The 12706-nt window shown below is 45.3% G+C and overlaps 1 protein-coding gene across 1 annotated transcript in view; it reads right to left on the reverse strand.

Annotated features, from left to right (window-relative positions):
- SEMA5B (semaphorin 5B) overlaps positions 1–12706 on the reverse strand; it is a 750498-nt gene that overhangs the window by 367389 nt on the left and 370403 nt on the right. Inside the window, 1 exon segment of the mRNA XM_029605220.1 lies at positions 5825–6037. Within this exon segment, the coding sequence (XP_029461080.1) occupies positions 5825–5984 (160 nt within the window). The 5' untranslated portion in view covers positions 5985–6037.

Raw genomic sequence — 12706 nt, forward strand, 5'->3', positions numbered from 1 at the left:
CGCCGCTCCTGCGGGGGAATCAGATGGATGGATAAAGCCTTTCTCTAGATTCTCTTTAATATACTCCGACATGGCCTGAGTCTCAGGCTGGGACAACGGATAAGTTCTGCCTTTGGGAGGCGTAGTGCCTGGCAGAAGTTCAATAGGACAGTTGAACTTGCATAATGGAGGCAAGGTATCCACTCTCTGCTTAGAGAACACATCGCTGAAGTCAGAATACTACTGAGGTAACCCGGGAAGGGTAACTCATTTCAAGACGGGTATCACGGGGGATACCAGGTGCAGACAAGTCTTTTGGCATTTTGGGCCCCACTGTACCAACTGCAGGGACTGCCAATCGAACTGGGGTTCGTGGACCTGGAGCCAGGGTAGTCCAGGATTACCGGATGAATTGAGCGTTTTAGGACGTAGAAAGATGTCTCTTCCTCGTGGAGGGTACCTACAGTGAGATGGACAGCCACTGTCTGGTGAGTAATGAGACCTGGAAGATGTTCCCCCGAATGGAGGCAATACAAAGACTCATCTCTAGGGGTTGGAGAGGTATTTTCAAGAGTTTGACGATGTCGTCCGTAATGAAGCTACCGCTCGCTCCAGTACCAATGAGAGCAGTGGTCGCAAAGGTGTGGGCCTTGATGCCTAGGGTTACAGGAAGCAAGAGTTGAGGGCCAGAAACAGTTGCGCCCAAGCTCGGGACCCCCGCTGGCTCAGGCTTTGCAGTTTCCCGGACGGACGGGGCAAAACTGCAGACATTGTCCAGAAGTGCCACAGTAAAGGCAAAGCCCCTCCTTTCACCGACGGAGATTCTCGGTCAGAGATAATCGTCCACGATTCACTTCCATAGGTTCTACCATGGAGGAAGGTGGTGGTGCAGGAGTCTTCACTGGAGTGCAGGGTGCACTTGTGGGGCGTACTGGAGGAGGGCATGGAGCCTTTACTTCTAGGTGTCTTTGCCGGAGGCAATGATCAATCCTCCTGGCAAGGGAGATCAAGTCTTCTAGAGACATGGGAGTCTCACAGACAGAGAGCTCATCTTTCAGAGCACAGGAGAGTCCATCTAGGAAGATGGCTTGCAGACAATCTTCTTGCCACCCAAGTTATGTGGCCAAGGTCCGAAACTCCACTGTGTATTCGGAGAGGGTCCTTGACCCTTGACGGAGGTGGAGTAAGCTATGACTAGCGATAGCTATGCGACCTGGGTCTCCGAAGGTCTATTTGAAGGTCTATTTGAAGAGAGCAATGAAGTCAGATAGCTTGGAGTGGATGGGATCAGAACATTCCCATAAGGGAGAGGCCCAAGCCAGAGCCTTCCCTTCCAACCGGGACAGAATGAAGGTAACTTTAGTGATCTCCTTCAAAAACAATGAGGATTGTAACTCAAACTGCATAAAGCACTGATTAAGGAAGCCACGTCAGGAGCGTGGATCCCCATTATATCTGGGGGGTGCAGGAAGTGCCAGAGTTGCTTTAGGAAACATGGTGGCCGAGAGGCCCACCGGGTTGGCCATTGCTGTATCTTGTAATTGAGAGCGCAGTTCTTCTACCGAAGAGGCCAGTGTCTCTAAAGCTTGATGATGTTGTTTCACTATGGTGGCCAGTCCTGGTAGGGCCCTGGAGGCGGGAGACTCCGCCAAGTCCATGGTCTTGGCATCCCTGTTGCACTCGGGGGTGGACCCTTGTCCTGGGGCAGTGGAGGAACGTCTCCCGAAAGGGAACAGGAGGTAACTGCCCCCATGGGCGGAGCACTGGAGGAGACAGAGGCTGTGAAGAGCTTCACCACTGGAAGTCCGAGGTCCCCCTGGGAGGAGCCCATAGGGACCTGGGCCACTTGGACTTAAGTGGGCCTCGCAGGGTCTCCTAAGAGAATGAAAGTCCGGCATGCCCATGGACATAGGGGAAGCGCGATCGGGTTCGAAGCTGGAGGCTGGATGAAACAAGGAGAACCAGTACAGAGTTGGTGATGACAAGGCGAGGAACAGAGCCAGACTCCGGAGACAAGGTCAGGCAGGTAAAGGTCAAGATCCAGAGGTCAGTCCGAGGAATAGTCAGTCAAGCAGGGGTCAGGTACCGGAGGTCAGACAAGGTCAAAGGCAGGCTGAGGTCTTGAGGCAGTCGGCAGGCAGGCATTCAGGTCAGGAACAAGCTGAGGTCTTTGAGGCAGGCAGCAGGCAGGCAGGTCAGGAACAAACTGAGGTTAGTACCAGTAAGACAGTCCAAGGGTACTACCTGGGTAGACAGACAGATGAACACAGGAACAAGCAGGAAGCAGGAACAAGTCAGGAACAGAATTGGAACAGAAGGATCCTGGAACAAGACTAGGAGTAGGCAGGAACAGGAACAAATGCAGAGGCAATCTTAGAGCAAACCGACCAGATTGCCAAGGCAAGGAAGCAAAGACAGGAACTTCCTTATATCGAGGGATCAATCAGGGCACACCGTGGAGCTAAGACCCGCCCTTGGCTCTACATGAGTCCGGGTGGTCCGTGTGCGTATGGGCATGGCTATCATGGCAGAGGACGCCGAGCCTCAGTGTGAGGCCTGGTGCGCAGTGGAAGGCCCGGTGACCGCCGCTGCGGGAAACCGGGGCCTAGCAGGGCTAGCAACTACCACGAGGGAGGTCGTCCTGGGACCTGCTGTGGAACCATGAAGGTCAGCAGGCCCGTGCGAGGGATGGCTGTGGGCGGGGCGCGTAACAATTCTTGCATATATATTTTATAAACCTCGAAATGCACGTGTAAGTAAGGGTATGTGAGTAAATTTGCACGGGTAAAAAGGGGCAGGCAGGGGCATTCCAGGGTGGAGCCAACGTTTATGTGAGTAGGTTGCTATATTATAATCAATTTATGCATGTACATTTGGCAGCTTACTCACATATATTTACATCTGCTCTGTGTCTGAAATAAGTGATCATAAACGTCTTAAATGTGAAATACTCACTGGGTGCGGGATCTGAGTCAAACGGGGGGTGTTCAGGCTGAAGAACTAGGAGGGTCTCGGACCTGCAGATGGACTTGGTGAACTGGTAGACTAATTGGTAAAATTTGCAATTTCATTGCTGCATGCATGTTAGAAAATCTCCAGACTTACATGCGTAAAAGCCAATTTACTGCAGGTTGTCGCCTTTTAGCTGGTTTAGATGTAGGCCGTCATCTTTGTACAGATGATATCCAGTTTTTGGACCTATAAAAAACTCAATTCTTGAAACTCTTAACTGTATTTCTAACTGTCTGCTAGCAGTCAGTTCATGGCTTGAGAACCAAAAGCTGATTTGTAATTTTGAAAAAACTGAACTTCTCTATCTTGAAGATGTCCTGTGACAGATCTTCCTATTTCATTGATTTTAGGAGTTACTGTAATTTAGATTTCAAGGGAAGTACGTAATTTGGGTTTTATAATGGATATACTATCTCTTTGCCCATAATAAACAAAGAATTAAAGTAATCTTTCTACAAACTGCATATGCTTTGGCGACTGAACCCATATTTATCTGAAAATGATTTAAAGGCAGTGGTTCATTCATTGGTAATTTCACCTATTGACTATTGTAATGCCTTACACTTTGGGGGTTGTCAAAAGCTACTTTATGTCTGTTGCAATTGATACAAAATGCTGCAGCGAGAATAATGATCAGAATGCCAGTGCGTCAACATATTTCTCCAATTCTGGCGAGTTTGCACTGGCTACCAATAGTGTGGAGAATTAAATTTAAGGTCTTGCTTGTGATCTACAAAGGTGTTAAAGGCATGACTCCAGCAACAATCAATGCTGCTCTTAAAATCTATCAGCTAGTAAGGACTCTGAGATCGTCCTATCAAAATTTATTGTCTGTACCATCATTTAAGCAAATTTGTTTGGAAAAATCTCAGGAAAAATTGCTTTGTGTACAAGGACCTCAGCTTTGGAACCTTTTGCCTGAAAAGCTTAAATGAGAACCATCACTACTAAAATTTAGGAAGCTGGTAAAATCATTTCTATTTCAGCAAGCATTTGACACCTAAATCTGACAAGTCATGCCTAGAGTCGCTTCAGTAATGAGATTAGCTTCTTAAATGTGCGTGTTTTAAGTCTGTGTGGGTGATTTTATTTAATTGTAATCAGTTTTATTTAGTTTTAAGAGTCTGTTGTTTGTTATTAACAACATATCTTAGGATGTTGTCTTAAGATGTTTGTTATTTATTTTGGGTTTTTATTTTGTTGTAACTTTTATGTACATTTACCTACTGTTATGTTATTTATGGATGTCAAATTTGTAAACCATTTAGAAAGTATTGATTTGCAGTATAGAAAACCCCAAAATAAATAAATAAATGTGTGTAAATTACACAGATAAAATCTCCACGCGAATATTTTTAAAGTTAAAACTACAAATATGCAAGTATAGCAGTTGCATGCTGCTTATCTGGATAAATTCTGATGTGTCCGGCTAAATCTTAAAAGTGGCATTAATCCGGACAAATTCCGAATTATCCGACTAAGTAGCAGCAAAGTCGCTACTTATCCTTATAGGTCTTAAAATGCTACTAATCTGGCTAAATAAAATAGCTGGATAAGTAGCACGTTTTTAGATTTATCCAGCTATCTCTTAGCCAGATAAGTGGCGTTTTATCTGTCAAGTGGCTACTTAACCTGATAAATTGGAACATATCTGGATAAGTGCAATATCGCACATTACTTTTATATGTGCATGCAGGTTATTGGGTACATTTACACAGATTTTATAATTCACTTATATCATAATCACGCACATTATAACATATAGGAGTAGATTTTTGCCTGTCTATATACAGAAGTAAATAGGCACTCAAACATGTTTCAAAGTTATCCTCCCTGTCTATCCTTTTGATATTTCAAATCATGACCCCTAGTTCTACAGCTTTTTTATTTATGACAAAATTATACATCATCTCATTCTGGCATCCATTTTGATTATACGGGAAATTCAGATAAATTAGTCTATCAAGTAATAAAACACGAGGCTTATTTGTTCATTCAACATGACCAAGAGCTGTCAGTGCATAACTATTTGGATTTAATAAGTCTGCTAATTTAGTTTAGTTTAATTAAACTTTACAGCTGGAACAAAATACCACTGGCAAAGAAGCTTTACAATTTCCAAATATAATTACAATAAATAAGTTCTCTTCCATGGAAAGGTTAAGGCTGTAAATGAATCACAAAAGGTCAACTAGGAACCCATCAAGTTTTTTTGTACTCAGTCTAGAGATTCAACTAAAAGGTCAGGGGAGTATTTAGCCTCTACCCTCAGAAGAGAGACAAATTATGAAGTAATAGTACTAGAACTCCTTGTCCTCCTAACGCCTACCCTCCCCAAAAAGAAACATGTAGTTCTTTTTCTATAAAGCATATGCTCTTGCACTCATATCTTGGATGTTTGTGATATTGTGTTAAGTGGCAGAAAACTGATGAATCAAAAGCCAACTGAACACATGTCAAGGTAGTGAAAATCATGTATTTGTATGAGTGCTTGGCACTTTTCAACATTTTATTTTATTCTGTTCATACCAGTGATCCAGCACTGCCCATCTCTAACAGCATAAGTTGGAGGACTATTGTTGATCTTTACTCAAGGTTTAAAGTTAATTAGTCATCTTTTATGGACATTACTGTATCCCTACACAGATGGATGTAGGAATGGACGAAATCACAACTATACTACCTTCAGCTCTGGCTGAAAAGCACTAAAAAGGAAGTCAATATGTACATTCTTATATATTTTCAGATGAGTCCAGCTGTAAGAGATCAAAACAGGAAGGAATTAATGAGCACGTCTGGCAAGCGTACAGGAAATAAAAATAAAATGGCTTACTGTCAAAGGTGATTGTAGGGTGTTCTCGCCTGAGACACTGCTGTTCCTGTTTAGTGTCAGATATATCAGTCTGTGCATTCTGTGATGCAGAGATATGAAACGTCAAGAGTAAAAGGCTTGGCAATGATCGAGACAGGACTGTTAACCTTGACACAACCATGATGGAAGGCCTGCCTGTAGATCTAACGTCCAAGATCGGCCCTAAGAAGAAACCTGTAGTAAAAACAAATATAGAGACACTAAGCCTTGTTATGAATGGGCTCTAGCAAATATTATTCTCTTTCAGTGCCCATTCTTGAACTATTGCCTTCTACATGAAATTGCTCATAGTAACATGAAAAGCCAGCAATCAATATGTATCTGGGCAGCTACTTAATATAAATAGAAAATGGTTATAAAACAATGCATTGAAAAGACAGTGTTCAAAATATATGTCACTGCTTCAGCTGAGTACCACAAACAGTGTTGCTTTTCAGAGAGTCTGGGCACAGTTGACAATTTAACCACCATTAGCAACCATGCAAGAGCCTGTACACACTGATCGGAGTGGAAAAGTGGTTAGAGCAGCGGATTGTGAAGCAGGGAAGCCAGGGTTTAAATCTTGGTGCCATTCCTTGTGACCTCGGGCAAAGTCACCTCAACCTCCTTCGCCCCAGGTACAAACTTAGGACCTGATTTACTGAAGCTTTTCTCCCATTCTGGGTCTATGGGGAAAATGCTTAGCAGATGAGGCCCTTAGATTGTAAGCCCTGTGGGGACAGCGATACCTGCAGTACCTGAAAGCAACTCACTATGAAGTGCCTGAAAGGTGAAATATAAACCAAATCAATAAATGGGCATGCTGGAAATAACGAGGAGTATGATATCCTCTGCAGTGAAGCAGTGTTACAATTACTGTACTCTAATTGGTCGTGCTTGACATTAATACATTCAGTTTTTTAAAGATATCAGACAAAATGCGCTTGCTCATTAATACATAAGATAAGTGCATTTTGCCAAAATGGTGTTTCTTCTCCCCTCCCCTCCCCTCCCCACCCCCCATTTAACAGGAAGCCTCGAGCCAGGGGCAAATGGTTTGGTGCTTAAAATCCCAACAAATCAAACTTCCCAAAGTAAACGTGGGTCATAAATTCAAGGCGAGTGTGTTCAAGTGCATTAAATGCTACATTAAGTCACTTGTACTGTTGTTCTACTGTACAAAATTATCCACTTGCTTAATTTGTTTCCTTCTGTCCTGGATTATCTGTGAAGCTCACCAGTGATAGTTTGACTTGGAGTCCAGTTGGCTACTTCCCACAATTGCTAGAGCAGAGTCCAGACCACACAACTAAGGAGCAGAACCACACGATGCAGAAATAAAACACTAAATAATGCTAGATTCCTTCTGTTAGTAACTTCTGGGACAGTCAATTAGATTTTTTTTTTTTATGGCCCAGCTCAATAGGCCAGTAATAGCACTACACAGTGGGGGTCTCAGTTAATGAACCTAAACGATAATGCTCATAGTTCAACTATACAAAGCACCTTCTCAAGCAAAGGTTGTCAGTTCTGCGGGGGAAGTCTAATTAAGTAGGCCAAGAGAAGTCTAATTAAGTGGTAAGAGTTTGTATGTCTTTGTCCACATATCAAAGCTTCAGCCAAACAACCCACACTATGTGGCCATGCAGTGAGTGAGAAAAAGCCTCAATAACATTTCACACTACGGTGCCTTCTCAAGTAGTATTACAGGTTCAGGTTCTTGACCCAGCTTCCTGCATTTTGGATTGTTAGACCTGAGAGCAGTGCAGACGTTTATCTCTTGGGGAGTGGGAAGGAGCTGACAAGTCAGCTTAAAAGCAGCCTGGGGAAAAGCTCTGGTCCCTTCTATAACAGAAAGATGGCCGGCCAGATAGCATGCATAGTGAAGCACATTACGATAATACAAGAAATGCCATCCTGGGTCAGACCAAAGGTCCATCAAGCCCAGCGTCCTGTCTCCGACAGTGGTCAATCCAGGTCACAAACACCTGGCAGGACCCAAAAGAACAGAACCAATCCTTCCTGCTCTCAACCACGGATCAGCAATGACTTTCCCAAGTCTACATGGCTAATGATAGTTTATGGATATTTCCTCCAAGACCTTATCTAAACTCTTTTTAAACCCAGCCACTCTTTTCCCCCTATATCCTCTGGCAACAAATTCTGCAGTTGTAATTGTTTACTGAATGAAAAATACTTTCTTGTTTTTTTGTTAAATGTGCTGCCCAGTGGCTTCATGGAGTGTCCCCTAGTCCTAGTACTATCTAAAAGGGTAAATAACTGTCCCCTCTCTACACCACTAAAGATTTTATAGACTGCTCTCCTATCTCCTCTCAGCTGCCTCTTCTCCAGTCTGAACAGCCTTTCCTCATAAGGGAGCCGTTCCATCCCCTTTATCATTCTCGTTGCACTTCTCTGCAGCTTTTCTAGTTATGCTAGATCTTTCTTGAGATGGGGTGACCAGAAACGCACACAGTGCTCAATGTGCAGTCGTACCATGTATCGCTACAGAGGTCTTATGATATTTCCATGTCATCTTCCATTCGCTTCCTTAGAACACCTAGCATTCCATGTGCTTTTTTGACCGCAGCCGCACACTGGGGTAGATTTTAAATATTTGCGCGATCGCGTACTTTTGTTTGCGCACCAGGCGCGAACAAAAGTACGCTGGATTTTATAAGATACGCGCGTAGCTTATAAAATCCGGGGTCGGCGCGCGCAAGGGGGTGCACATTTGTGCAACCTGCGCGCGCCGAGCCCAGCGCACGCTGCCTGTTCCCTCCGAGGCCGCTCCGATTTTGGAGCAGCCTCGGAGGGAGCTTTCCTTCGCCCTCCCCCCACCTTCCCCTCCCTTCCCCTACCTAACCCACCCCCCCCGGCCGTATCTAAACCCCCCCTTACCGTTGTTGGCAGATTTACGCCTGCTAAAAGCAGATGTAAATCTGCGCGCGCCAGCAGGCTGCTGGCGCGCCATCACCCAACCCGGGGGCTGGTCCGGAGGCCTCGAGCACACCCTCGGGCTGGCACCACGCCCCCGGGCCCACCCCTGAAACGCCGCAGCACGCCCCCGAAACGCCGCGTCGTTTCGGGAACGCCCCCGGACACGCCCCCTCCCGCCCCTTTTCGAAAGCCCCGGGACTTACGCGCGTCCCGGGGCTTTATGCTCGCCGGCGGCCTATGCAAAATAGGCGCGCCAGCGCGCAGGGCTTTTAAAATCCGCCCCACTGTGCTGAGGATTTCAAAGTATTGTCCACAGTGACTCCATGGTCCTTTTCCTGGGTGGTAACGCCTAATGTGGAAGTCAGCATTATGTATCTATTGTTTGGATTATTCTTCCCTATGGGCCAGATATTCGTACCTACGCGCGGGCGTAGATTTGGGCGCTCAACCCGGCACGCACAAATCTATGCCTGATTTTATAACATGCACACGCAGCCGCGCACATGTTATGAAACCTGGGGTCGGCACACACAAATTTATTTATTTATTTAAGTTCTTTTAATATACCGATGCTCAAGACTAGGTCGTATCGTACCGGTTTACAATGGAACTGGGGGGAAACCAATTAACAACTATATAGAAGATAAAGTTACATTAAACAGGGAGCATAAACATGGGCTTTGGAAGAAAGGAAAGATATCAAACTAAAACAACTGGAGAGTACTGAAAATAGTCAGCAAAAAACAATTGAGTAGCAAGACATATCAGGTTAACATAAAGTTGCTGAATTCGGCTGGAGATTTATCGTAGGCAGTTATTAGCATAGCCTTTTTGAGGAAGGAGGAACAGGGGAGGTAAACAGGGGGGTGGTGGCAGGGCAGGGGTGGGGGGAGGGAGGAAATAAGGAATGGGTAGGAAGGTGAGAGAGGCAATATTGGTTGACAAGGGCTCGTTCAACGGTAGGCTTGGGTGAACAGCCAGGTTTTCAGTTTCTTTCTGAAGGATAGATGGCATTGTTCCTGGCGTATATCTGGGGGAAGAGAATTCCAATGGAACGGGCCGGCTGTCGAAAGTGCTCGTTTATGAATGGAGTTGTGGACGGAGGATTTGTTTGGGGGAGCCTGGAGAGAACCTTTGTATGCGGTGCATACAAAGCAGTGCACATTTGTGCCCCTTGCCGCGCCAAACCCTAGGGGAGCCACGATGGCTTTCCCCATTCCCTTCGAGGCTGCTCCAAGTGGAGCGGCCTTGGAGGGAATTTTCCTTCCGCCCACCCTCACCTTTTCCTCCCTTCCCCTATCTAACCTGCCCCCCAGCCCTACCTAAATCCCCCCCTACCTTTATTTTTTTATTTACGCCTGCCTCTGGGCAGGCATAGGTTGCGCGTGCTGGCCAAGTGCCGGTACGAGATCCCCGGGCCCAGCAACAGTGCAGAGGCCTCTGGCCCCGCCCCGGACTGCCTAGCCCACACCCCGCCCATTTTTTCAAGCCCCAGGACTTACACGCGTCCCAGGGCTTGTGCGCGTCGCCGGGCATGCGCAAAATAGGCTCGGCGCACGCAGGAGCGGGTTTTCGGGGTTACGCGTGTAATATACACACGTAACCCTTTTAAAATCCGCCCCTATGTATACAACTGCATTTCATCTGCCATTTAGATACTCAATCCCCCAGTCTCCAAGGTCCTCTTGCAATTCCTCACAATCGCTTTGTGATCTAACAGCTCTGAATAATTTTGTGCCATCTAGGATTCTGATCACCTCATGCATCACTGCCTTTTCCAAATTATTTCCAAATATATTAATGAGCACCAGTTCTAGCACTCCGTTATTTACCTTTCTCCACCGAGAAGAATGACCATTCATTCCTACGCTCTGTTTCCTATCCTTTAGCCAGGTATCAATGCACAAGAGGCCATTGCTTCCCATCCCATGACTTTTTAATTTCCCGAGGAGTCTCTCCTGAGGGACTTTGTCAAATGTCTTCTAAAAATCCAGATACGTCACATCCGCTAACTCACCTTTGTGTACGTTTGTTAAACCCTTCAAGAGAAATCTAAGACAACCCTTCCCTTTGCTAAACACACCTTGGTTCTGCCTCATTAGTCTGTGACTATCCAGACGGGCAGTAATTCAATTTTTCAGAACAGCTTCTACCATTTTGCCTGGCACTAATGTCAGGCTTACTGGTCTGTAGTTTCCGGGATCCCACAACTAATTCAAATGAGAAGTTGGAAATTACCAGTAATAAGTCTGAAATTTCATTTTTCACTTGCAACGCTAAACTGGCATTTAATTTGATTTATTAATTTAGAACTTGACCTTTCTAAAATAAAGCTCAAGGCAGATTAGATAATTACAAATAAAAAATTAACAATATAAGAAAGCATAAAATATGCAAACATAGAGAAGCCAATATTTATAAACGGGACAAATGAACAGCTTACCTGGCTAAAGTTTGCCAGATAAGTTGTCCAGAATGTTCCTCGGGAAAAAAACGCCAGTTAGGTTTGAGATATCCGCATACATATACCCAGGTAATTTTAGCCTTTGCTGACTAAATTTAAAGAGAATCTGTCCAGTGGTAGCAACTAAAACAAAAGAAAAAGATTTGCGGGCCTGCCGGCCTGATTCTACACCCCTCAAGCACCCTAAAAACCTCGAAGTTCGTGGGACCCAGAGCCAAAAGATTTTTACAAACATTGTGAGCCGATTGGACCCAAGGAGCTTCCAAAAGTGCCCTCCCCCTTGGAACTCAGAAAATTAATGTTGCCTGCATGGCCCACTCCTCGTACCTAACCTCCCACTCACGAGCCAAACAAGAGCCCGCTGTCCCAGCCGGCACACTCCCCCCCTGCAACCCCTACGCTATCGGGAACACTCCCAGCAGCATCCAGCGTTGCTTTTGGCAGCAACGTTGGTGGCATAAGCTACCAGCGTAGCCACCTGATAATACATTCGGACAGCAATGCCGGGAGCATACTGCCAAAGCAACGCTGAATGCCACTGGAAATAATACAATCCTTCCGCACTCCCACATAGGGGGATTCTGGAGGGTGCCGGGTAGAGTAGGAGGTTTCCTGCTTGGCTTGCAGGTAGGCATGAGGAGTGAGCCCGCAGCCAAGGGGGGGGCCCCCCTACAATGTTTGTGAAATGTTGTGGTGGGGACTTCAGAAAGAAGTGGGCTCGGGGGCTTTGCCCCCCCCACTAAGGTCGAGGTTTTCCTGGAAGTGGGGGAATCGAGCAAGCACAGGCCTGAAAACTATTTTTGTTGTTGTTTAATTTAGCTGCCTCTTAACTGGCTATGTTTAAGCCAGGTAACAGGATCATTTTAGACCCCCTTTCACCATGGATAGACTTATTCGGCTGACCTTAGAGGATAGCACTGATATCCTGTGCTATCCAGCTAAGCTCAAGCTCCGCCCCGGAACGCCTCTTTTTTTTTTTTTTTTTTTTTACCCAATTTCATTTCAGCTGGATAATGACTTATCCAGATAAAATTATCCATACAACCGTGGGGGGGAGGGGAAGGGGGAAACATTTAAACCATAGATTTGTCCAGCTAAGTCCTGCTCTTAGTCTGACAAATCCTTTTGAACGCTTATCTCACAGAATAAATATACAACCCTTGAGCCTCAAATGAATCAGAAAAGCACCAAAACATATAAGAACAGGTACGGTAAAAAGAATATGAGATTTCCAACAGGCCAATCATAAAAAACATCTAAAAACCACCAATTAAAAAGCCGACTTTTAAGTTTGCCCCTACATGCAAAATAGTTCTTCTCCCAATGAATAGTTTCTAGGGAGACTTTTCCAGAGTTGGGTAGCTGCACCACAAAAGGTTCTAATCTAGTCTTCATCTATCTCATGACTCCAAGATGGAACACTAAGTAAAGCTTCTTGAGAATTTATTGGATTTGTCAGT

This window comes from Rhinatrema bivittatum, chromosome 6 (genome assembly GCF_901001135.1).
Source record: "Rhinatrema bivittatum chromosome 6, aRhiBiv1.1, whole genome shotgun sequence".
NCBI classification, from domain to species: domain Eukaryota; kingdom Metazoa; phylum Chordata; class Amphibia; order Gymnophiona; family Rhinatrematidae; genus Rhinatrema; species Rhinatrema bivittatum.